Source organism: Anopheles maculipalpis, chromosome 3RL (genome assembly GCF_943734695.1).
Source record: "Anopheles maculipalpis chromosome 3RL, idAnoMacuDA_375_x, whole genome shotgun sequence".
NCBI lineage: Eukaryota > Metazoa > Arthropoda > Insecta > Diptera > Culicidae > Anopheles > Anopheles maculipalpis.
Window position 1 is genome coordinate 51,862,875 of NC_064872.1, and position 21,405 is coordinate 51,884,279.

Genomic DNA, 21,405 nt, shown 5'->3' on the forward strand with positions numbered 1-21,405 from the left:
ACTTCAACCAGAGATCAAACCTCGATTATCTAGCCGTTTAACACAATCTGACACGATTGCGAGAGTTCAGACGAGTCGAACACACAACAAGTGCAAACGGCTAACAAACACTAATGCTGCGCCGCGCATACAGACCGCTCCATTGTAACGGACCGAACCGCTCTATACTTGGTAAATATATAGAAATGATGTCATCTCTATCAATCTATGAGCTCTTCGGGTCATTTATGCTCTCGCGTGACGCCCCCCCCCCCCTCCATCCTTCCATCTACCCTCTTCACCCTGTTTATTACTGCATTTTTTTATGTTCCATTCAATCTCGTCACTCTCGGGGGAAACCAGTGAACCTGCCCACATACACATGCACACACACTTGGGCGCACGCTCACTTCCTCTCAATTTTTATATCGCTCCCATACACATCGAATCATCCACCTCATGACCGCATTCGCCCTAAATGTATATGCTGCCACCATCGACTTTTCCTTATCGATGGGGGCATGTATAACATGTGACATATATATTATGCATACATAAATCTATACGCCCGCATGCGTACGTATGGGTGCGCAATAGAGAGAAATTTGGAATCCTTAAAACAACGCACACACAAAAGCGCACGCACGTCGCACGTACACACACAGGGAGCGAATTGCATAGAGCAGCGCGTTTTCCCGCACCCGTTCCGCGCAACTACACTTGTCCCGTTGTGTGTGTGTTTTTTTTTTTACAGCTAGTCAGCCAGCATCCTAACTGTTACTTCCATCATAATCCCCATCATCATCATCTCATCTTCTTTTCGATTGACCGCAACGATTACACACACGCACGCACACATACACACATGCGATGCGGCTCGCACACAAGCCGTTTCCAAATTCGAATGATATCGCACATACAGAGCGGCACGCCCATCCGCGAGAGCCCCTGTCAATTTCGATTCACTTTTTGTGACCCGTGCCCGGGCTACCCTATTTTCCATAAGTTTTACGCCAATTCCACACTGCACTCGCCAAAACTGCGCTTCGTTCGTGCAACACGCAAATAAGGTCATTAGGTACGTTTTTTCCGAAATATTATTCACCTGTCTGCACTGTTTCCGTTCCCAAAATTTCGTTCAATTTCGCCTCGGCGTCTTCTTTCTCTGGGCACTTGAAAATTTTCTGCCGATGAAAGTGTGCGAACGGGAAGGTTGTCCCATTTCGAGACGATTTGACAGAAGGTGGATGAAAAAAAATGGTTTCGACAGCTTGACAGCGGCACATCCAGCGTACGACGTGGAAATGAGCATTAAGGTTTGTGTCTAGGGTTTCACGATAGATGACGCTGTTAGCGAGGAATATTTAAAAAACGGTAGCTGTTGAATTTGACCATTCTTTTTAGCTGACTTAGCAAAAACTTGATTCATTTTTATCATCGAATATGTATAATGTTGTCACTTAACCATTTCACGAAGCAGAATATCTTTCAACTCATTTTGAAACATTTTTAAAACACCTTTTTATTGGTACTTTTAAGCTTTATAATGTATTACACGATCATGCATACAGCGAAAACAATGTTCCTGCTGGTATTTATCGTTTGTGTTTCGGCGCCCTTCTACAGGATTTGTAAAACGGAGAAAACTATTTTTAATATACCACAACAAAAAGAGATACCAGTTATAACAGCTACGGCTACCAGTTGATTAACACCACCCATTTTCACAAATAGTTAGGCACAAAGCAATAATTTCTGACCTGGCCGTAGATCTTCTCAACCCATAATACAATCAGCCCAATAAAAAAAACAAATAAATTTGAGAAAAGCTTTTTTTTCGAAAAGCGCAAAGAGAAAAGATATTGGTACACAACTCTTTTCTGCTATAAGAAAATAATAATGCCCGAATGATTAACCAGTCTTGCTAAATTGTATCCCTGTACCTCCCGCGAGGAAACGGTACGCGAGCAAAATATCAAAAGCAACGTTTTGCCAAAATAAACTTGATTGCGGAAATATAAGGGAAAAAAGCGCTCGTTATTCAAATGATATTAGATTCAAAGATATAGATAGTGGTTCTGCTGGTTTCGGTGTGGTCACCAGCTTCAATGCTGCCAGCCACCTGTTGGCCGATGCATTCGAACCCGACTTGAAACGATACGCGTGGCCATGGTTGTAGTTTACCAGCTGGAAGAATTCGTCCTGCAGCGGAAGATCCGACTCTTCTGCCGTCCATCCTTCTAGGGGAAATATTTTGGATGGTTCTTTCTTAAAGTTGCTTCGCTCGTTGCTGGAAAAGTGAAACGGAATTGTATACATACATGAGTTTTTAATACGTTTTCCTTTTTGATTACCAAAACATACCCTTTAAACGTTTTAGGAGGAAAGTAGATCATCGTGTTGGACCAAATCAGCACCCAGTATCGCTGCCAGGATGCAACGGTCGGTTTGCGACCATATTTCAGGACAGTTTTGCGCTTCAAGTATCCCTCGACCAAATTACCACTCGTTATCGGTTCTAGCTCGACTATCTGCAATGCTGTCGCGTGTTCCGATTCATGATCGCTACTATGACCTCCATTGCCACCGGTTGCACCGATGCTGTTTGCGCGCTTAGCTTCCACGTAGGAATCATCGAGCAAATGGCGCATCTTGCTCAGACCGTCCACTGCCTTTGCGTTGTGACGACTGCTTGATGCGGATGAGGAGGCGCTCGATTGTTCGGAAGATCTAGGATAAAATATACTACAAAGCAAAGCATTATTTAGTACCGTTCTCGTCATTCGCGTACCAGAAAAATGGCTGCAACTACATACTTTGTCCCTAAGCTGTAACATTTCCTGTGGCCAGGTACAAACTGCCGCGCCGATAGAGCAGTGTTTGGTGTGCCCAGCGCTGAGTCTGGCGAATCTTCGCCCTCGGTCAAGGCAACCGACGTTCGCATCGTATTGCGGCTACCAATATCATTGTGGTCCGTTTTTGGTTTTGGTAAACGTACAGTACCGAAAGACGACGTTGTAGCCGACGCGGTCGCAGTGGGCTCCAAGTTGAGAGATTTCCTGATACCATAAACAACCGAATAGTGGAGTGAATATTTTCCAGTTGATATTGTTACAAAAAATGACTTACTTGTATTGATCCTCTTCAAATATGTTCTGAAGCTCGTCAATGTACCGCCGTGACTGCAGGTAACGAAGCGTCGGTGGTACTGGACTGATGAACGTATAGTTCGAACTTTGGTAGCTAGACAACACCCGCAACACGTTGTTCATTTTAGATTCACGTGCATAACTCTCCTCTCCCGACTTGCTAGGGTGCATTACATCGATGTAGATAATATCCGTCAAAAATATCCCTGTAAGAAAAAAAAAACAAATCGTTCGGTAATCATTACCCTTCGTTTCATTGATGAAAAATACACCCTTCTTTCTATAACCATATACCCGGGTGGGTACCTGATAAGAAAGCTAATAATTTTAGATCTGCTTGTCATATTTGCATGAAAATTTGTTGCCTAACTGATAAAAGTTAGCTGACATGTTAAAATAATCTTCTTTTATTTGTTTTCATAACTTGTAATATCTGTGTTTACAGTAACTTAACAAGCACCAAACATACTTATTGTATGAAAATATGTATTTTCCGTTTTATAGAACTTATATTTTTTGTAAATAAAATGTGAAAAGTAAATAATAACGCAATCAAAATAAGTCCGCGTACTGCTGTTACTTATTTTTACAAAAATCGAGTAATCAGTTTATATAGACTATAAAAAGGCGAAGAATAATCATTCTCAAGGTTTTGTTATGGTTCCAAATAATTCAAATGAATGGATTATTACTCACTTTGTAGAATTCAATTGCACAGGCATACGTAAGTGAAGACTGGCAAAATATGTTCACCCATGGCCGTATGCTTATCATGCATTGAATCTCTGCTTAAACAAGCTCCCGGTGCAAAAAAAAAAACTTTTCAACTGCAAAGCAAAGCGATTGGTCACCACCATTGCCGATGACCGGCGAGACCTTAGAAGTTTGTTAAGCCAAGAAGAAGAACACAACAAACGTCCTGCATACGACAAACTTTACGGCTCATTCAAACAAAACAAATAAGTTTTACAGCACAAAGATTGCACATTTTCAAATAGTAACTCTGGTAATCTTTTACTTTGGGAGCGAATAATAGCAAAAAGGAGAATTTTAAGAATTCTCAGCTAAATGTTATTAGCTCGACAGCAAATAGTGTCCTCTTTCCTCGAAAATTCCATTCAAATAAGATGAACAGATCAAAAGATATAAGCCTTATATTACGACAAAATACTAACACCCATGTATATGACCTACCCGCGTAGATGGTTATAGAAAATATGGGTCAAAATTGAAAATGACATTAAAAGTATATTTAAAAAAACACAAAAATCTAGTTTTTTGCTGTAGAATGTTTTTCTAGGAATACCAAAAGTTTCAAACTGATAGCTGATTATATTAAATGTTATCAAAAAATAAATTTTGCAAAACATACACGGGTAGGTGGTTATTAAAATACAAATTAAAACAAATCTGCTAAGAGCTAGCGATTGGCGTACTTACCCAGATACGGTATACCGGGAAGTTTGAATTGATTTAAACATTTTCGTAATGCCGCCCAATTATCACTCTCATCAAATAGTAGGCCCAATCGGTCTAGCTGTTGCTGATCTTTGCGGGACACCAGTAACCAGCTTTCTTTCAATCGATGTACACTGGCACTTTTGAGCGCTGATATTACGGCAAACAGTGAGTGAAGATTGTTGATGTCATGTAATTTTTTTGCCACCTGCAATGTAATGGAGAATCATTGGCACAACTTCATACTTTTACCCATTTCTATTTGTGTGGTGCACCGTATGTACCTTGATAAAATGACTGATAATCTCGGCCCGATCCTTCGGACTGACGCCATTGAGTATTTCCTGTACAGTCCAAAATGTCGTATGGTTGAAGCGCTTCGTAAACGCCACCACATTCGGCGCTAGAGTATGTTTGTTTTTCTTTGTCCAGCCGCAGCTGGTCAGCTCCTCGGGTTGAATTGCATTAAAGATGGGAAAATCCAGCAGCGTTATCTGGGCGGCCAGTTCGGCCGGCGATACCTGCTGGCAGCTGAATACAATCGAGCCCACGTCGCTGATCGTTGTGTTCGGCGGTAGGCTGTACGATTTTTTCGAATAACTATGCCATGGTCTGGACAGAATGAATCGAAAACATTACCGGGATTGCTCTAAAAATTCCTACCTCTTCTCTGCATTACCTAAATGACGCCGTTGCTGTACATCCATCGTTGAGACTTTCGATCGAACCTGCGGTTGCTTTATGGCACAAGTGTTTATCGTCCAGCGGTTGACGATCGCGCTGCCGTTCCGGTTTTCGTTTACCATCCTCGATCAATGGCGCATCGATGCTTCCGTCTAACGTTTTCTCCACATGCTGTTGCGAAACGTTCCCCGAGGAGGAGGAGGAGCAGAATCGCTCGTATCCATCATCACCGTCGCCATCGTACGATTCGTTGTGGCCGCCTGTTGACGATAAGCTTCGGCCAGCTTTCGTTTCTCGCCCTAGCTTGCTTTTGCACGTTTGTCTCTCGGCAAGGTCGCGCGGTATTTCCGAATAACGCATCATTCGACAGCGAACACTTCCGGCACGCAAATTTGCATCGTATTTCGGTCGGATTATTGCGAGTTATGATTTTTTCCGTGTGATCCTTCGCTAGCTTGGGCGAACAATTAATGTGTTGTTGTTATTTGATACTTCTGCTGAAATGTCATTGTCGATGTCATTTATCTCGCCACTTGCTGGGGATTTTTGTTCAGTTGCCCGTATTGCATGAACATGCTGATGGTGTTGGATACATTTTTTCGTTCAAACAATTAAATAGTGATTTTTTTGTGAAAATGCAAATGTTGTTATTCATCATAGAAAGCTGATAACACGAATGTAAATAAGAAAACTATGAAATATTACCCCACAACTAGCTGTTATACACCAATGCCGTATGCATAATGTTGTATACACCTTGCAGTAGAAGATCCAAAATCTTAAGTGGTCTGTACACGTATTTGATGATTGATCTGCTAAGTGTGCGCTTTGGCAACAAATAAATAGATGTGAAGGAAATGAGAGAAATACGTAGCACCATGAACGCATTTTGTGTTTACAAGGATACATGCCACGGGAAATTTCAACCTGCTGCAATCGATGCGAAACTGTCAGAACATTTCAAAACCACGTTTTCAGCTATTTTACGTGGCAGTGCCTTTATGCTTTTTCTCCGTTGCCCCGTGTGTAAGCTGATGTATGAGCCAGATTCTCAAAAATGACAGCGCTTCAAAAACACTCAAATTTTTATTTTGAGATATTCCGTGGTCCTTGTTCTTATAAGGCTCACGTCACGGTCACGGGAAATTTCTAACTGTTGAAATCCGTTTCCTCATTTAGGTAGGTTGTGTATGCGCCAGGTTCTCAAAAAGCGTTAAAATATCACAAAGAATCATGAGAACCTGAAACTTAGATTTTGAAACATTCCGTGACCCGAGCCTTTAAAAAAAATTCAAAATTATAATTTTACAGAGTTTTCAAAATCTTAATTTCAGGTTCTCATGAGTGTTTGTAAAATTTTCGACCTTTAAAATCGCTTTTTGAGAACCTGGCGCATACACAAGCTATCCACACGGGGCAATAAACAAAATGGGTAAAGAGACTAAATGGTCTCGTACCGAACCATTTAACTACTGCGCTGTAGAAAAATGAAATGCAATTTGACAAGAGTGGGTTCGAACGTTTGTCAGTATATGTGTGTGCAATCGTTTGTCAGTGCATGTGTGTGCAATCGTTTGTCAGTGTATGTGTGTGCAATCGTATGTGTTGAGCGAAAATGTGCATAGCATAATCGAGCCCACTCATGTCAAACTCTCATTGAATATAGCCAAGGCGCCAAAGCTATGAGCCCACCTAGTCTTTTACCCACTTTGGCAATGAACGTAAAATCACAAAATTGATTTTTTTACAGTTTCGCAAAGATTTCAACTATTTGAAATTCCTCGTGGTCCGGGGCCTCCATATAAAATATTAACAGGACCATGCAAAAAAATCCGAACGATGAAGCTGTAACTCAGACCTAACCGCGTATCGCTGTAGCTTACTGTGTGATGAAGCGGTGAGATAATTACTGATGCCTTTTATTCTGCAATGTACGATCGAAAAATTTAGCTACTAATTTCGCAAAACATTTACGATGTTTCCCAGATTGCGTTCAACCTACGCACGTTCGCTTGATCACAATTAAAATCATTTTTTTTTGTAAGCAAGATAAATACATAAAATAAACTGGCAGACAATCCTTCAACTATGCAGATGTAAACCTGCCAGTTATACTGACACACCATCTGTGCTACGGTTCATTCGGTGTCGATGAAGGGACCTTTCGTCGAAAATGACCCCGATTTTCTTTCATCGAAATAAGCAGTGCGTTCTTCCTGACGAAACTTCTGGCCAGTGATTGCAGCGAAAAAGCCAACCTCCGAGCAGGGGAATCGTCGAAGTAATAATCGCACGTACGCCACATTACCGTCCAGAAGGCAAACGCAGAAAGTGGCGACAGTCCGGCAGTCCGACTACGAGAAAATCGTTCATGCGAGAATTCGCTGCGAGCAGTGTGTTTTTCGATTGTTGGTTGGAGTTTTTGGTGTGATTGGTCATAATGATAAAAAAACGATAAATCTCAAGTTTTGTGGTTTGATTCGTTCTGTGAAGTGAAAATATACTCGCGCACCATTATCGCAAGTTACCATTCAGCTTCAGTTACTATTCCAACTCAATCTGGTCGGCTACAACCGATGTGAATTACGAATTACGCCAAGTGCAAACAAAAATGGACAAGCCGCCAGGCGGGCAGTAACAAGGCAGCGCACACCACCAGCAGCAGCCCTTTTTAATCTTTCACTTTTACCTCGGCAATTGCCGTCGAATGTGCCACTGATGTGTGTAATGGTTCCCTATGAACTGTTTTTTGCATAAACCGCTAAGGAAAACAAGTGCAACGGAAGGAGCAAAAAAACCCAAGCGAGCACGAAAAATATGTTCGTTTGATGTCTGTGGATGGAGAAAAATCCACCCAGCGCATTGCATGTTAAACCCGTGCGGGGAAGGCAACTAAACACTCCATTACACCATATTTTCACTTGATTGTTCGGCTGGCACCGAAAGTTATGGTAGCATCTGAGAACGATGAAAAATAAGTCGAAAAATTCTTTGACGAACGGAAGTGGCAGTAGCAGCAGCAGCAGCAGCAGCAGCAATAGCAGTGGCAGTGGGAGTGAGAATTACCCCAACGGCAGCACGTATGGGTCCTCCGGAGCAACAGCGATGACCGCCGCTGCGACAGGAGTGGGAGCGGGCAGTGCTTCCGCTGGGTCCATGAACGGAGGTAGCAGACATCTTCAATCCTCCGCTGGCATAAGTGCTGGAAACACCGCAGGTGGATCTATTTCCATCACAGACGTTGGTGCATCCGACCTGGTTGCTGATGGTGCCGATGAGCAGCAACCGACGAGCTATCACAATCATAATGCTCAACACAATAATCGCAACCATTTGTATCAGCAGCAAAAACAGGGTGGCAGCAATCGACCACATATATCGCTCGACAAGTGTGATGATTTTCAATTCAATGTTCCACCGGAAGCGCCAGTGTTTGAGCCGTCGGAGGAAGATTTTAAAAATCCACTTGTGTACATCAACAAGATACGTCCGACGGCCGAAAAGTATGGAATCTGCAAAATACGTCCACCGAGAGTAAGTATGCTCTATTATTGTAAGCGTGTGTGTGGATTTTTGTGTGTGTGTCTTCTCTCGCGTTGTTGTGTATCCTTTATTTAATCTATAAAATGACTGCCCCGCAAACAAACCAATGTTTTACGTGCACGAAAGGAACTCGATGTATCAGCTCCTTAGTATTAAGCAGCATGGTTGCTAGGGAACTGAGTGCAAAGACTATTGCAATATTGGAAAACAAAAAAAAACAGTGTTGTGTGTGTGGATTAGTGATGGAAAAAAACGTATCAGTTTCCGGAACCGGGTACGATCGGCTCCAGAAATGAATGAAACTGATTCCTAACCGGCTCCTTTCGCATGGCTGCAGAGCCGGCTCCGCACCTACGGTTCCGAACGCCAAGCACTATGATAAAGCTTTCTTTGTCGGTTAACGGAATGGTTGACAGAACGGATCGTGGGTGCGGAATCGGCTTCGGGTTGAAATCGGAGACGGCTCCGGGTTGATATCGCCCGTCAATAACGTGAATTCATGATGAGTTTCGTTCCAAACCGTTCCGTTCCCTCAATCGACTCAATCGACAATGGAGCACCTACATTTTTCTGTCCATTACCATGTTAATACTTGCACTTAATCCATTTTTTCTATATTAAGCTCCGTTACATAAAAAAGATGCTAAGCAGTGTTAACGCTTGTTCTTTTTTGGTTTTGTAAAATTAAGTGAATCTTATCAGAACCGTTCCCCCATAATGGGGGTTGAATATCTAAGTACATGGTAGCAGCAATTCTAGTAAGCCATGCTTCGAGGGCCGGCATGACCTAGCAGGTCGTTAAGCGGAGAAGAACAAACCAGCCGAAAAAAAATTGTTTGTGGAGCTTGTGGTCCTCTCTAGGTCCTTGGTCCACGAAATGGTGGGGTAAAAGAGAAAATTAAATTGACAACAGACTTGACTATACAGACTCTGTGACCCTTTTCATTTGCGTTGAAATAGGTTCAAAGAACCTACCAGGTTCGTTCCATTCCGTTTCAGAAAATAAGGTAGTTCCGTTTCGTTAGGAAAAAAAAAATGTAATTTCCCATCACTATTGTGGATCCATATTAACAATTCTTTTCATATCGATTTATCCCTTTCCCGGTGGATGACGCATCACACACACGCACGTACGCATACCTGCAGTCCTGGCAGCCTCCCTTCACCGTGGATGTAGAAAAGCTGACATTTACGCCGCGCATACAGCGCCTGAATGAGCTGGAAGCCGAAACACGCATCAAGCTGAACTTTCTCGACCAAATTGCCAAATTTTGCGAACTGCAAGGAACGACCTTGAAGATACCGATGGTCGAGCGCAAGCCGCTCGATCTGTACACCTTGCACAAGATCGTAAACCAGGAGGGTGGACTGGAGATAGTAACGAAGGAACGCAAATGGTCGAAAGTAGCGTGCCGTATGGGCTACCAGCAGGGGAAAAGTGTTGGATCCAATCTACGAACTCACTATGACCGTTTGCTCTATCCGTTCGATGTGTATCGTTCGGGGAAGGTGGTGGATTTGGCCAACATCGATCCGGAGCCTTCGGAAGATTGCGAGTATGAACCGCATTGCATCGAGTCCCGTCAACAGGTGCAGCCTCCTATGACGACAACGGCTCGCCGTTCTCAACGGTTTGCCCAGCAACAGAGCAACAGCAGCAAGCCTACTTCAACTACCGGAAGTAGTGCTAGTGGTAGTGTTCGCGGCTCGTCGGATGAAATGTCCCCAGGCAAGAAAGAACTCCGACATAGGAGCATGCTGGAGTTTGCGAGCAAGCTGGCTGCTGCGGCCCGGGAACAGGCGGCCAGCAATGGGAGCACGTGGAAGGAGGAGAAAAGTGCCGCCGGCGGTGGAACACATGGATACGATCCGATGGCCAAGTACATTTGTCACATGTGCAATCGAGGTGACGTCGAGGAATCGATGCTGCTGTGCGACGGATGTGATGCGTCGTACCATACGTTCTGTCTAATGCCACCGTTGCAGGATATTCCGAAGGGCGACTGGAGATGCCCAAAGTGTATTGTGGAGGAAAATTCGAAGCCGGTGGAAGCGTTCGGGTTCGAACAAGCGCAGCGTGAGTACACACTGCAGCAGTTTGGCGAGATGGCTGATCAGTTCAAGTCGAACTACTTCAACATGCCGGTGCACCTTGTACCGACGGAGCTGGTGGAGAAGGAATTTTGGCGAATTGTTTCCTCGATCGATGAGGATGTAACCGTCGAGTATGGGGCCGATTTGCACACGATGGATCATGGTAGTGGGTTTCCGACCAAATCGTCACCATATATTACGTCCAGCGATCAGGAGTATGCCGAATCAAGCTGGAACCTCAACAACTTGCCTGTGCTGGACGAATCAATCCTGGGCCACATTAATGCCGATATCAGTGGCATGAAGGTACCGTGGATGTACGTCGGTATGTGCTTTGCCACGTTCTGCTGGCACAACGAGGACCACTGGAGCTACTCGATCAACTATCTGCACTGGGGTGAACCGAAAACGTGGTACGGTGTGCCGGGGAGCCGGGCCGAAGAATTTGAACTGGCCATGAAATCGGCTGCCCCCGAACTGTTCCACTCGCAGCCGGATTTGCTACACCAGCTGGTGACGATTATGAATCCTAACATTCTGATGAATGCCGACGTTCCCGTGTACCGGACGGATCAGCACGCGGGCGAATTTGTCGTAACATTCCCGCGTGCGTACCATGCCGGCTTTAACCAGGGATACAACTTTGCCGAGGCGGTCAACTTTGCGCCCGCAGATTGGATGAAGATGGGCCGGGAGTGCGTCAACCATTACTCGAAGTTGAGGCGGTACTGTGTGTTTTCGCACGACGAGCTCGTCTGCAAGATGGCACTGGAGCCGGACAGACTAAATCTAGGAATTGCGACTGCGTGCTATATCGATATGGCGGAAATGGTTGATACGGAGAAGAAACTGCGAAAGAATCTGCTAGAATGGGTAAGTTATGCAACCGTTAAGGCTGGTAGCACAGCTCTATCGTTCCGATTTCCAAAACCCATATAAAATTTTGACAGGGCCATGCGAAAAGATCGGATCGATGGAGCTGTGACACAGACTTAAGTGGCCTCAAGTAGTTATGGAACTGTTTGGTGATGATATTAAATGATTTGTTTCCTCTACTTTTTGTTATCTTGACAGGGTGTATCCAACGCAGAACGGGAAGCATTCGAATTACTGACAGACGACGCTAGGCAGTGCGAAATCTGCAAAACGACCTGCTTCCTGTCGGCTGTTAACTGTAAATGTACCAAGAACCTGGCCTGTCTGCGCCATTTTGCCGAGCTGTGCGAATGTCCGCCGGAAAACCACACGCTCAAGTATCGCTACACACTGGACGAACTGCCGCTGATGGTGCAGAAGCTCAAGGTGAAAGCAGAATCGTTTGAAAAGTGGTTATTCCGCGTGCGTGACGTGCTTGATCCGTCAGTCGCAAGCAGCATCACACTAGAGGAGCTGCAAAGCATTGCGCACGAAGCGGAAAGTCAAAAGTTTCCGAACAGTGTCATCTTGGAGCGCCTGAACCTGTCCATCCTGGAGGCGCAGAAGTGCATTACGGTAATTCAGCAGCTGGATATAAATAAAATACGCACGCGTACTCGTAATTCGCTCGAGTGTGCCAAGTACAAGCTGACGATGGACGAGCTGGAGCTGTTTATCAATGAAATCAACAATCTGCGGTGTGTTATTCGCGAAGGTGACAGCGTCCGGGAGTTGCAGCGTATCGGCCAGGAATGGTTACGCCAGGCAGATAAAGCGTTAAAGTTACGCTTTAAGGACACGAATGTGCAGCAGCTAAATCAGCTGATCGAGGAAGGAAATGGGTTGTGTATCGAGCTGCCACAAATTACGGAGCTGAAGGATCGGTTGACGCAGTACAAATGGTATCGGGAGGTGCGAACATTACGCGAAAATACGGTCGATCGACTTTCGCTGGAGGAAATCAAGAAGCTCATCAACGAAGGCATGCGCATACTACCGCACACAGTATTAGAGAAAGAGCTGTCCCAGTTGCATGGTATTATGCTGCAGGTATGTTACAGATGACGGTGTTCTTTTTGTGCAATGTTAAAAACGTTTAATCAATTGCTATGTGCCGTTTTCTTCCTTTTACACAGATTGTCGATTGGGAGCAGTCCGCTAATCAGTGCTTCAAAACGGAAACGCAACACAAGATCAGCGAAATCGATAGTCTTCTTGAGCGGGCACAAAACATCGAGTCATTCTTGCCACTGGCCGGTCAACTGAAGGACGTGCTGCACAAATCGAAGGAATGGTTGCATGCGATCGAAACGCTAGAAAGCAGCAAAAATTACAACTTTTTCCACACACTCCAAAATCTGGCGAATCGGGCCAAACTGCTCCCGGTAGAGATGGAAGGCAAATTGCTGTGCGAGAACATTTTTGCTACAACGACTGCCGGTGGCGGTTGCTTCAATCGGCACGGCGGTCAAATGTTGCTGTTCAACTCGAGAGGATTTATCGGGGCTAGTGGTGAGGAATGGCGCAGCAAATCGTCCACATCACCTTCCACCTCGCTGAAACGGAAACGGAACGGATCCATCTCGAACTTGGATGATCCAATCATTCCTGCTAGAGATTTAGAAACAATTGTGAAAAAAATCAAGGAGGAAAGTAACATTGGGGAGCAGGATAAACGATTGCTGAGGGCACAACTGCTGCTAGGTTGGAACGAATCGGACGGAGGATTAGCAAGCAGCGGTGACAAACACGTGCTAGGAAGCTACGACAGTGTGCAACAGCAGCAGCATCATCCAAATAGCAGTGGTTGCGATGTCGTTTATCATTGCGCCAAGTGCTACGAGATGGTGGCCAAAGCGAACGTGTTAAGAAAGTATCGTCACAAGCAGCATCACCATCATTGCCGGCATCATGAGCGGCATAGTAGGGCAATGGTTGTAAAGCAGGAGCAGAATCAAGAACAGACTACTAATACCGGGAATCTGTCCGCCATGGAACAACTGTTGCAGATGAAAATATTAAGTGAGGATGACTTTGCTGTCGTCAAAGGAACAACGACGACCGACACAGCCGGAAGCAGTTTTGACGATTTTTCATTTAAATTTGGTGAACATTACGATGGGGAAGATGAGCCAGACGACGAAGAAGCGGCCGATGAGGTGAAAGCAGAAGACGATGACGATGATGAGGAGGAGGCTGGCGGTGGCGTCGTACAGCTCGGGAGGAATGGGTGTCATGGCTGTAAACCACCGGACGAACATGAGCGAGATACGAGCGTTTTAAAACCTTTGCTAGCAGCGTGCACGCCCGGTCGCAGAATAAAGGCGGAACCGCTCGATAATGTTGAGGACGCTGAAATAACGCGGTACAGTGGTTCTAAGGATGCAACCAATCTTTCCCCAGAGAGCACTAGTCAAGCATCATCGGAATCGCCAACGGCGGCGAATGGTGGTGGAAGCCGTAATTCCAGCGGATCGAACGGCATTAGCACCTCGACAAATGTCTCTCAACAGCATGATCGACATCGACAAGAACAACACCAACAGACTAAGGTAGAAAACTTATGATGAAGCAAACATTATCGGAGTAACAACAACGGTGGTGGGTGTGGAGCATAAGCCCGATAGACGGTGCGGTGTGTGTGTCCTTTAAGTCGGGCAGTGTATGAGTTTTGTAACTGACAGAACTGAATTTTAATACACTTGTTTCAGTATATTTACGATGCGAAAGGGGGTGTATAAACAAAGTAGATAAAGGGGCCCACCTGCTGATTCCTATCATCCTTTATGATGATATGGACGAAGTTAATATGAACAAAAAGTAAGAAATGGACAATTATATTGTGGTTCGTGTAGGATGGAATTTTCGGTTAAATTATTAGACACTAGCTCGATTTTCATTTAAATAATAAGTTTTGCAAGCAGAACGCCGACCGAAGCCGATGCCGTGTAATGCTGCCGAGAGAAGAACCCTTGAAGAATGCTCGTGAGTGTTTTATTATTTCTTTCTTCGTCTTCTGCCTGTATAGAGCCTTTTAGCGCAGAGGATGTTAGTGGTAGGAATGCTAGCTATGTGGTAGTATGGTAGAAAAAAGGTACCTAGAGTTTGGAAATGTAGTCGTCGATTTGTCGGCACATCCTTACGATCTTTTCATACACACATACACATCTATATATATACACACGTTTATTCTTGAGTTGTACTAAAGCATTAGCTTTACAATAGCTGTCGTATGTTGACTTGGAAGCCGACTACCACTACTGCTGCTGCTGCTGCTTCGGTGTTGTACGGCTGCTGTCATCATTAGTACTATCACCAGTTTCGAGACACAGATGCAGTTCTTCTTCCGTTGCACTCGGAAAAAATCGTATGTGATGAGGCGTGTGTTTCCAATGGACACATTTTACAGCGCTATTTGCGTGTTTTATTTTAATAATTTGTGCATTATTATGTGACGATCCTCCTCGCGAAGGGGGAGGGATAGGCGTAGTGTTAATATGCTGAACATGGTGGGGCATATTTATAATAGTAAAAAAAAAAACAAACAAACGAAACAAAAACATATAACGATTGTTCAAGACCATCCATGCAATAAATGTCACTGTTTGTACAATTTTTGATCGAAAAAGACGTGTACGGCATTGGATAGATTTTGAACAACACTTTCGTTTACGATTATGTTTTCTTTTTCTGCTCTGGTATGGATGGGGGCAAGGCTATATTCAATCCAGGAGTTCGTTCCTGGGCAAAAGGGTGGTGTAGATCTCTATAATAAGGCTTCACATGGCTGTCAGTCCCACAGAAATAAAAACCGATGCAAACACACATCATCCTGAGCGCATTCGAAGAATTAAAAAAAAAGAAGCAAACACAAACACATTCACGCACCACCAACACCTCCTCTATGCACTTTTGGACCAGAGACCGTGAGGTTTAGCATTATTTTGTGAGGCGCGTTGCTGTGACAATGTGGTAGCGACATGAAATCCCCCATATTAAATTATGCAGCTATGTTTCGTTCTAGTAATAAAATTAAAAAAAATCAAGATTAGCTGTAAAATGGCGTTTTGTATGTGTTTTTGTGTGTCCTATCATTTTATCACATTGAGGTTGTTTTAAATCAGTTCACAGTGTACAAAATTTCCTTCTTTTTATCGAGCTGTCCTACTTGCTGAAGAGATAGCCGGATACGCTTACAGAGGATTCCGAAACGGAAGGTTCATCACTGATCCGATCTTCACCATGCGCCAAATTTCGCAGAGCATGAAAAATCATCAGCTACAATCCGACATCCTTTCGATTAGTTTTTTTTTTCGATTTAAGATCCTGGGATACGCTGTTGATGAACATCTTTGATTTGATGCTTTCCTGTATGGCAGAATCTTACCAAAGCAACGGGTAAGCGGCACAAAACCCTTGATTCGGTGATTAACGAAACAACATCCCAAAATGTTGTGCCATCACCAGCGATTATGCAGATACGCAGAGCTTTTTTTTAAATTATATTTTATAGAAGCTTTGGGTCTTTAAGACCTCATACACCTCTTTATAGATACGCAGAGTGATGCAGTCCAAATCAAAGCAGCTGGCTTGAGTCAAAATTTAGCAGCTACTAACCGGCCATATTGTAGTGTCATCCAACTTCTCCTGTCAAATCTCCCCTCTTCAAACGAACGAAGTTGGGACTTTATAGATAATTTATAGCAGAAACCGATTTTACCCTTCTGAGGCCCTAAGCGGATATGGGTTTTGGCCCTTTCTTGGAGGGCCCTATTATATAACATCCTGTGGCCGGGGGCAAAGGCGAATTGAAGGCCTCTGCCTCTGGGGTCTCTCGAGGAAGCCATCGGGGCCCCTTGCATTCGCCAGTATTGACAACAACCAATTCGTATTCGAGCCACACGCGACCGCTCAATCTGCTTAAAGCCGTCTCTGATTTATAGGATTTATTGAATCACTGGCCAACACTGACGTATTCCTCTAACCACTCAAAAGGATTTACGGTTCAGAATGTTGGAGAATCCGCTACAATGATGGTCTATGATCTGTGCAAAGATCTCACTATTCTGAAGCGTATTCGATTCGCCATTCGCACTGTGATGAGGTGATCATGTCATTAGGATGCAAACGGCCAACTTAATCCGCAAAGTATAGAGACGGTCCCATGTTCATCTGGAAGTTTGAAATATTTGATTGGCCGACGACGGCTCTACACCATTAGCGGTATCGAGAATTTTTGTGTAGCGCCTGAGAGGTGTGTATGTATTCTGTTTCAGCAACCCGGTTAGAACTCAATTTTTATTAACTTTGTTGGATATTCAAATTGAGACCACCCGCCCAGTATTGCGAATGTTACAACGTCCCTGTTATCTTCCATAAGCTACGCATAAAATCATGCGCACCTTTAGCGTGGGCCAGTCATTTCTGCTACGATAGCACGTGCAATAACTCAACGGTAGTAAACCAAAAGAAGGAAATAGATCGTTCACACAGAACATGGGAAGCAGAATTTGTCACTCACTCGATAATTACCAATTAAAATTGGCACTCACGCTACAGTTAATCTTGAGCTGCATTCGATAGCAAAAACCCACTGGTTTAAGACGTAAAGAACCTGTTCTTTACGAAACTGAACTAAAAAACTATTCTTGTCCTTTTTGCCGATCTCAATCATTCATACTCAAGTATCAATCAATCGTTCAAAGGCATTTATGCTTGTTAACCCTACCCGGAACAGCAATAATAAATCACGCATGGCTAAACTCACGCTGGAGGTGTGATAACAAATTGAAAACATTTCACCGTTCAAAGCTCAATGCAAACATAGGAAGAGTGGGTTGGGGCTTGAACAGGTTTTTGCTTTAGAATTTCCCTGCATCACAAAGATTTCCACACCAAGGAGGTGACACAATGTGCGAATTAGCAAAAAGAAAAAAAGCAATTTCTGTTCCTCAATCATTTGCCATGGAATTCTTTCCGCACAAAATGTTAAGCACCGCTTTTGATTGAAGAAAAAAAAATTTAAATATTTACATTTTTCCCACTTTTACTCTCATGCTCGCTTGTGTCGCACATCAATGAAATATACCGCATTAGATAACTGAATGTCGAAAATCTGGCCGAAGGATCTGCCCACAAACCGGGTGGGGAACGTAGTTTTTTTTACACGCACACGCAAAATATACCCACATTTACACAAAAACCGGTCCTAGTGTGGCGTGCGGCCGAAATAAAACGGCGCTTACGGAAGGGCCCCGTTGGGAATCCCCGCAAAGCAAGAAATCCCTGACTGCAGCAGCCATATAGCACCGCAGCAGTTGTGATCGTTCGGTAGCGGCTGCACGAATCGGACCCGATCACGGTTCTGTGTTGCGGTCGACTGTTCCTCCGCGGTGAACAAATGTATGTGGCATTGACGCGGCACAGGGACGAACCCGGGTGCAGGAGCAGCAGCATCGCGTTTATATGAGGAACGACGAAGAGACGCTCTGACCGGATCAAGACCGGACACAAGGGGTCATCTCATCTCTTGAAGTTCCTTGATAACCGATAGAAGAGAACGGGTGGAGAGGGACAGACTCATTAGTACGTTGGTGTGTGTTCTGGTCGTTTGGTAAACCTCACTATGGTCTAGGTTGCAGTGGATCCATCTACAGGTGAACAAATTGTTGAAAGTTTAATGTAAATTAGTAATGATTGTAATAAGGACACCTTTTAAGATCTCGATACAACCGAAAGAACACGTACTTTTCCATGAAAATGGTTCATTGTATCGGTTTTACTTATCCAACATCATTGTGATAGCTTCATTAGCTAATCGTAACGAAAGAAAATGGAATAAAACAATATTTCTCCATGCGTTGTTTTAACCTGTTCCTTCTCTCACCGTGCTACACGGTATACCGTGCCAGTGTGAGTGTGTTGGCCATGTGCTCAGCTTCTCGCACTGCTCAACGAAAGATGATCTTGAACGGGGATCTTAGCGATTGGAGCATCTACGATCTGATCAGTCATTTCGAGACCTCGGCCCATACAGGCCCCGTGTACGTTAAGGCAGAACCCGTGTGGTACGTTGGGCCCGTCAGGAAATAGGAGACCACACAAGTGCTACGAACAATTGTGAAGATAGACGTTCCTTTTGTACATAGCGCGGGCTACAATGGTGCTGCAAAGAGTTTTGGTAGTGTTCCTGTTGTTTGCAACCTCCTGCGGAGTGTTATCACGTGAGTTTAACATTAAATTACCTTGCAGCAAGCAAGACCTTCAAGGCTTCAAGAAAGCATCAGTAAAACTGTGTCTGTGAATCTTCTTTTTCAAACGCTTCCCTCGGTTCCTTCTCTCACGCTTACAGAAGAAGATCCCGAATGCAAAACACCGACCATGTCCGATGGGTTCTGCGTTTCAATTGAGCGTTGCCGTAATATTTACTCCATCATTATCTCGCCAACACCACCTTCGCGCGGCATCCAGAACTACATCAACCGTGCGGCCTGTACGCTGCCTGGCGTGACGCGAAGTGTATGTTGTCAACCGTTGGAGGTCGTACCGGTGGCCGTTACAACCACCAGCACAACGTCGACCACTACTGCCGCACCGGTTACGGTCAGAACCGGCACGGGACCCGTGATGCTGGTGGGTGCTGAGCCGGATTCAACGGCCGCACTTGACTGGAGTCTGCTGCCGACGCGAAACTGTGGCACAATAACGATCAATCGGATAGCGCACGGCAATGCAACGCGTGTGTTTGAATTCCCTTGGATGGTGTTGCTGCGGTACGAATCGAACGGTCAGCTGTCGGATCGGTGCGGTGGATCGCTCATCAACAATCGTTACGTGCTAACAGCGGCCCACTGCGTTAGGACGTCCAGCACTATAAAACTGTAAGTTATTCGTGTTTAATTGTATCTTTAGTTTTCTTCAAAGAAAAGAAAAGTATTACAACGATGTATTCTAATGTGTGGGTCATTCCATGTCTGAATATAGGGTCAAAGTGAGGCTTGGTGAGCATGACAAACGGCAGGAAGTTGATTGTCATGTATTCAGTGACGGTGAGAAGGATTGTGCTGATCCAGCAATCGATGTCGACATCGAATCCATGACCGTCCATAAAGAGTACAATCGGCCCATCAAGTTTAGGCACGATATCGCTCTACTAAGAATGGCACGGGAAGTCGAGTTTAGTGGTAAGTAGCTTCAGTAGTGACGGTAAAAGTGGTACAAATTAAGAAGCTTTTTTTCTTCTTGTGATCTTTCCTACGATCGTGTAGATTCCATCAAGCCAATTTGTCTGCCAGTAAATGAAGAGGTAAGACGCAAAACGTTACCGAAATACATCATCACCGGCTGGGGTACGACGGAACAGCAATCATTATCGGATGTGCTGCTGCAAGCCATCGTCAACCACGTTACTATACCGGAATGTCAGCAAAAGATGAACGAAAACTTCCTGTACGTTATGTTGGCGGACGAGTGGCAGATGTGTGCGGCCGGAGATGGGCTGGTAGACTCCTGCCAGGGTGATTCGGGTGGTCCGCTAGGCTTTAGCGTGGACGTTTCCGGGGCAAAGTTTGTACAGTTCGGTATCGTTTCGGCCGGTGTGAAATCATGCGGCAAGGAGAGTGTGCCCGGCATTTATACGCGTGTGACCAGCTACATGAATTGGATAGTGGCCAACATGAAGCCCTAGTCAGCGATACTTGAGGAAGGGGCGTTACGGTTTTAGCGATTAGACTGACGCGCGGTACTGACATAAATAGCAATAAAGATACAATATTAAACCATTTAAATGGAATGGGAATTATATTTGCGAAGAATGGTTAAAGTATCAAGTTTAGCTAAATGTGCTGTTGGAGTTGGAGTGAGCTGTTAATTAAAAAACGAGGTGTGAATAGGTTCCAATTTAAAGTGAAAGCGCAAACTGTGGATGCAAGTAGATGTTAATTAAAAAATCACTCTCACGTGCGTGGCTGCTCATCTATGTTGTAGAAATGATGGAATGCAGTTATTAGTTATGCAAAGAATTTTTACTTTTAATACTGGCGATTGTTAGTGCTGTATCTGTGAGTCTGCGTGAATAATTAATCTGATCAGCAAATGATAATTAGCTGCGCATGTACAAACGGAATGATCACTTGATCACTTCACTTGACTTGATGATTTACATGCTGAGTGTTTCTTTTTGTCATATACTGTATGTAACATATTTTAACAAGTTCGAAATGTAACATTATTATTTGTATGAAATGTGTATATTTAAGAACGTTTTATCTTCCAGTCATTCTTCACCCGGACCCTCGGGAGGTAACAATTGGCTGTTTCTGAGTTTATCTACTTGATCTACCGTTGTAGCTGGACAGAAAATCCTATGTACGGGATGGCGGTTCAAATGAGAATTAATATCGGCCCCTTGCCATCAGTGCACGACCTACTTGGCCACGCTTGCCATCTAATGGCTTACTACACATGTTGATACCACGTAGTTAGATAATCAGAGCTCACTACGCAAGAACAGTACGGATGGAATTTGAATTCCAGTTCTGTCTGGGCATTACAACCAAAATTTCAAGTGACAAATAACAAGTTT

General features: G+C 44.3%; 4 protein-coding genes across 4 annotated transcripts in view; 2 read left to right on the forward strand and 2 right to left on the reverse strand.

Moving 5' to 3' along the window:
- Positions 1-1,198, reverse strand: part of LOC126561728 (protein hu-li tai shao) — a 272,847-nt gene extending 271,649 nt beyond the window's left edge. The window contains exon 1 of the mRNA XM_050218036.1: positions 1,085-1,198. The gene's annotated coding sequence lies outside the window, so the exon portion shown is untranslated. The remainder of the gene's footprint in view (positions 1-1,084) is intronic.
- An 814-nt stretch (positions 1,199-2,012) lies between these two features.
- LOC126561790 (ras-specific guanine nucleotide-releasing factor RalGPS1) lies at positions 2,013-5,758 on the reverse strand. Its single transcript, XM_050218109.1, has 7 exons — positions 5,266-5,758; positions 4,871-5,198; positions 4,569-4,794; positions 3,109-3,334; positions 2,796-3,038; positions 2,344-2,724; positions 2,013-2,269 (listed from the first exon to the last, which is right to left on the reverse strand). Exons 1-7 carry the CDS (start codon positions 5,631-5,633, stop codon positions 2,017-2,019), a joined length of 2,025 nt encoding a protein of 674 aa, XP_050074066.1. The 5' UTR covers positions 5,634-5,758; the 3' UTR covers positions 2,013-2,016.
- Positions 5,759-8,175: 2,417 nt separating this feature from the next.
- Positions 8,176-14,389, forward strand: LOC126561346 (lysine-specific demethylase lid). Its single transcript, XM_050217446.1, has 4 exons — positions 8,176-8,804; positions 9,960-11,780; positions 11,982-12,872; positions 12,959-14,389. Exons 1-4 carry the CDS (start codon positions 8,238-8,240, stop codon positions 14,387-14,389), a joined length of 4,710 nt encoding a protein of 1,569 aa, XP_050073403.1. The 5' UTR covers positions 8,176-8,237.
- Positions 14,390-18,981: 4,592 nt separating this feature from the next.
- Positions 18,982-20,511, forward strand: LOC126562389 (serine protease easter-like). The gene is made up of 4 exons (XM_050218893.1): positions 18,982-19,045; positions 19,174-19,702; positions 19,806-20,005; positions 20,090-20,511. The coding sequence occupies exons 1-4, from the start codon at positions 18,982-18,984 to the stop codon at positions 20,506-20,508; spliced, it is 1,212 nt and encodes a 403-aa protein (XP_050074850.1). The 3' UTR covers positions 20,509-20,511.
- The last annotated feature ends 894 nt before the right edge of the window (positions 20,512-21,405 follow it).